The sequence below is a fragment of the Lipotes vexillifer genome, unplaced genomic scaffold (assembly GCF_000442215.2).
Source record: "Lipotes vexillifer unplaced genomic scaffold, Lipotes_vexillifer_v1.1 scaffold575, whole genome shotgun sequence".
Taxonomy (NCBI): Eukaryota; Metazoa; Chordata; class Mammalia; order Artiodactyla; family Lipotidae; genus Lipotes; species Lipotes vexillifer.
In genome coordinates, this window is record NW_006780198.1 from 762,365 (window position 1) to 765,913 (window position 3,549).

At 57.5% G+C, this 3,549-nt stretch overlaps 1 protein-coding gene across 1 annotated transcript in view; it reads right to left on the reverse strand.

The window, feature by feature from the left end:
- Positions 1 to 3,549, reverse strand: part of CHD5 (chromodomain helicase DNA binding protein 5) — a 53,332-nt gene that overhangs the window by 33,225 nt on the left and 16,558 nt on the right. Inside the window, exons 9-10 of the mRNA XM_007453281.1 lie at positions 2,574 to 2,780; positions 2,144 to 2,355 (exon numbers count right to left, since the gene is read on the reverse strand). Of these exons, the coding sequence (XP_007453343.1) occupies positions 2,144 to 2,355; positions 2,574 to 2,780 (419 nt within the window). The remainder of the gene's footprint in view (positions 1 to 2,143; positions 2,356 to 2,573; positions 2,781 to 3,549) is intronic.

Genomic DNA, 3,549 nt, shown 5'->3' on the forward strand with positions numbered 1-3,549 from the left:
AAAAAACTCCCAAAGAGGGACTTCCCTGGCGGTCCAGTGGTTAAGACTCCGAGCTTCCACTGCAGGGGGCACGGGTTCCATCCCTGGTCGGGGAACTAAGATCCCGCATGCCACACAGAGTGGCCAAAAAAAAAAAGAAAAAACCTCCCAAGGACTGGAGGGGTGCCCATCCCAGTCTGGGGCCAATCCCTGCAAAATAGAGACAAATGTAATTCTTGCAGGTGGGATGCCCTCTCCCAAAGACCCCCAGGGACACAAGGACCTGATGGCCCAGCCAGCAGCCCAGAGGGGTTGCTGCGGAGATGCACCTTGCACTGCAGTTTGAATATGGCTCCTGGGAGGGGCCTGGGGCCTCCCACCCAACCTGAGTGCACTGGGCAACCGAGTCAGGGCAGCGCTGCAGAGCCAGGGGTGCCACGGCTAGCCTGGGGGCCACGGACAGAAAGACCAATCCCCAGTCACCATGGAAACCGATGGATTTTTTTTTTTCAATAAATGACTGGTTATTACTCAGACTCCATTCAGGTAATACATTTGGAGGAAATTCACCTACCCCGCTTTGAAGGCAGGGAGAAAACTTGCCACTTTTGTTTTGAACATGCAATTTAACAAAGGTAAAAAAATTGTGGATCAGTTCAACGGGGGTGCTCAGGTCACAGTGAGGGCTGGGGATGGGAGGAGGAGGCATTTCATAGTCGAGGGGGTACTTTTTCAAATTCCCCTGGCCCATCTTCCTGATGGCCATGCTAGCAGGCACTGGCACACTCCTTGAACCCCCGCGGCAGCCCTGTGGGGTGGGTACTCTCATTATCCCATTTCACATGAGAAACACAGAAGCACAGAGCCCGGAAAATGGGAGCCAGGGCTGAAATCCGAGTGACAGGATCAGGTTCTTAAACTCTGCTCTACCCAACTCCTGCCTTCGGAAAGCCTGTGGTCTGCTGGATCCCAAGTCCCCCCGAGGCAGAGCCTCCGTGGGCCCCACCCTGAGCCCACCTGTCAGCCACCGCCGGTTCTCAAGCGCCTGAGCTCAAGAATAAGCAAGAGGGGCTTCCCTGGTGGTGCAGTGGTTAAGAATCCGCCTGCCAACGCAGGGGACACAGGTTCGAGCCCTGGTCCGGGAAGCTCCCACATGCCACAGAGCAACTAAGCCCATGCGCCACAACTACTGAGCCTGTGAGCCACAACTACTGAAGCCCGCACACCTAGAGCCCGTGCTCCGCAACAAGAGAAGTGGCAGAGCAGAGGGACATCTGGGAGGCCACACACCACAACGAAGAGCAGTCCCCACTCACGGCAACTAAAGCCCAAAATAAATTTAATTAATTAATTAATTCAAAAAAAAAAAAAAAAAAAAAGAATGAGCAAAACCTCCCACCTCCCCACCAAACCAAAGCCACTCTTGCAGTCCGGGGCCCCCCTGCCTTGGCGTCTGCGTCTGGCCTCTGCAGCCTCTGACCACTGTCACCTGGGCAATTTCACACTGCTCAACAAAGAGCTGTTGCAGGGGCACTAGGGTTTGGAACAGTGGCTAAGAAAGCAAGTCCTGCCATCAGAAAAGCACTGGGCCCAAATCCCAGCACCCCTGCCTCTTGGCTGTGTGACTCTGGGCAAGTGACTTAACTGTGCTGGCATCCAAAAGCACGAAGGCGGAAATAAAACACCTACCTCTTGGTAGATGGCACTCAGTGGTGTCAGCCGTGTTATAAAGGAGCAGCAAGCATGTACTCACCCCACAGCTCAGGCCCACCCTGGTCCCCAGGACCTTCCGGCAGGTATCAAGCACTGACGTCAGCAGACACCCAGGAGCACAAGGGTCCCGAACCCCCCAAGTGTCCCATCTACAGCTTCCACTGGCCGTTCGTCAAGTTGCCCCTTTAGACATATGACTTAGGAACTGCTCTCCTACCATGAGAGTGACACGCATGCACATGCAAGTTTACACGTGTGCATCCATGTACCCAGGTGCATGAAGACCCCTCCAGCTGGACAGTCAAATCGCCGACAGTGGGGCCCCTTCCCCAACCACACCCACGCGTGGTCCTGAGCCCCTTTAACCGGCTGAAGGGGCCGGCGTGTCCCAGACCTGCAGGCAGGCACCCACCTCCAGCGAGGTTCAGGGCCCCACCCGCCGAGCACACACCTGTGGTTCAGGATGCGGTGGATCATCATCCACTCGGGCTTGATGCCATAGCGGTAGAAGCGCTCTTCCATCTTGGCATAGAGGGGGTCTTTGTTCTTCCTTTTCTCGCTCTTGCCATCCTCATCGCCAGAGCCGTAGTCAAAGGGCGGCGGCTCGTCCATGTCGTTCTTTCTTTGGTAGTTGCGATACATCACCGTGTGGTAGAGCTCCAGCTGCTCACGACGGGGGCAGAGGTTACAGGAGGGAGATGGGCCGTGACCCCCCCCCCATGTCCCCCAACCCAGCTCCCCCAGCCCCCAGCCTGGGTCCCAAGCAGGACAATCCTTGCCTTCCGCCTCCCCCTCCCCAACTCCCAACAATGCCCCTCACTCAGGGAGCTGGCCAGGGCATTTAGGTCCTGAGCACAGCCACACCTGCCCAGGTGCCTCACCTGTAGCTCCTTCACCCAGGAGCAGTGCCAGTAGGAGAGCCCAGCCCACTTGACAAAGAACTCTCTCTCCGGGATGCCCTCTAGGGGTTTGGGTGGTGGAACGCCAGGCTCTACGTCGGACCCCGGCAGCCCCACCATGAAGGGGGCTGGGGGCTCTGTCCACCTCCAATGCAGAATCCGCTGGACTTTGCCCTTCAGCGGGGGACACTGTGGACAGAGGAGGGTCCCCAAGTTCAGGGCTTAGCTGCAGGGCCCCACCCTGAGGCTCCCTCCAACAAGCTGTACTGCTCCAAGTCAGACAGCACCACAGTGACTCCAAGACACCACTCTGTCCTCAGGAGACCACCCATGCCGTGCACGCTGATGAGGCAATACGGGTCTGCACACACACGCGTGCACACACACATACACACGCATAACGGAAGCCCACATGCACACAGGTAAACGAGGGCTGGCACAGCACAGCCCAGGATCCACAGGGTGGGGGACCCAGCACTGGGGGTGGGCTGGGGACAACTCGGAGCATGGTGGCCTTCAAATGCCTACAGTGAATGGGGGGGAGGGGCGGGTGCTCTCCTCTCCCCGCAGAAACTGAGGCCCCAGCCCCAGAGGCCTCCTACCCTCTCGCCACCCCCAGCCCTGTGACAAGAGCCAGGCCCAGTCTGAGTCTGAGTGGACAGTTCAGCCTTGTGTGGCCTTGGGCAAGTCACTTTACCTCCCTGAGCCTCAGTTTTCTCATCTAAAAATAGGAATAACAAAAGGCCTGGTACTGGAAAACTCAGTAAGCGTTAGAGGGATGCCCAGTAAACGGTGGCTATGGTGGGCGGTGGTGAGATTATCACCACCGCTTTTCTCTTCTCATGGCGGCTCTTTCCAGAAAGTGTGAAGGCGATTGCAAGCAGAGCAGGCCAGGGTGAGGCGGTGGGCGGGACTCGGGGCAGATAGGAGGGGGCTTGGGACTGAGCCCCGGCGGGAC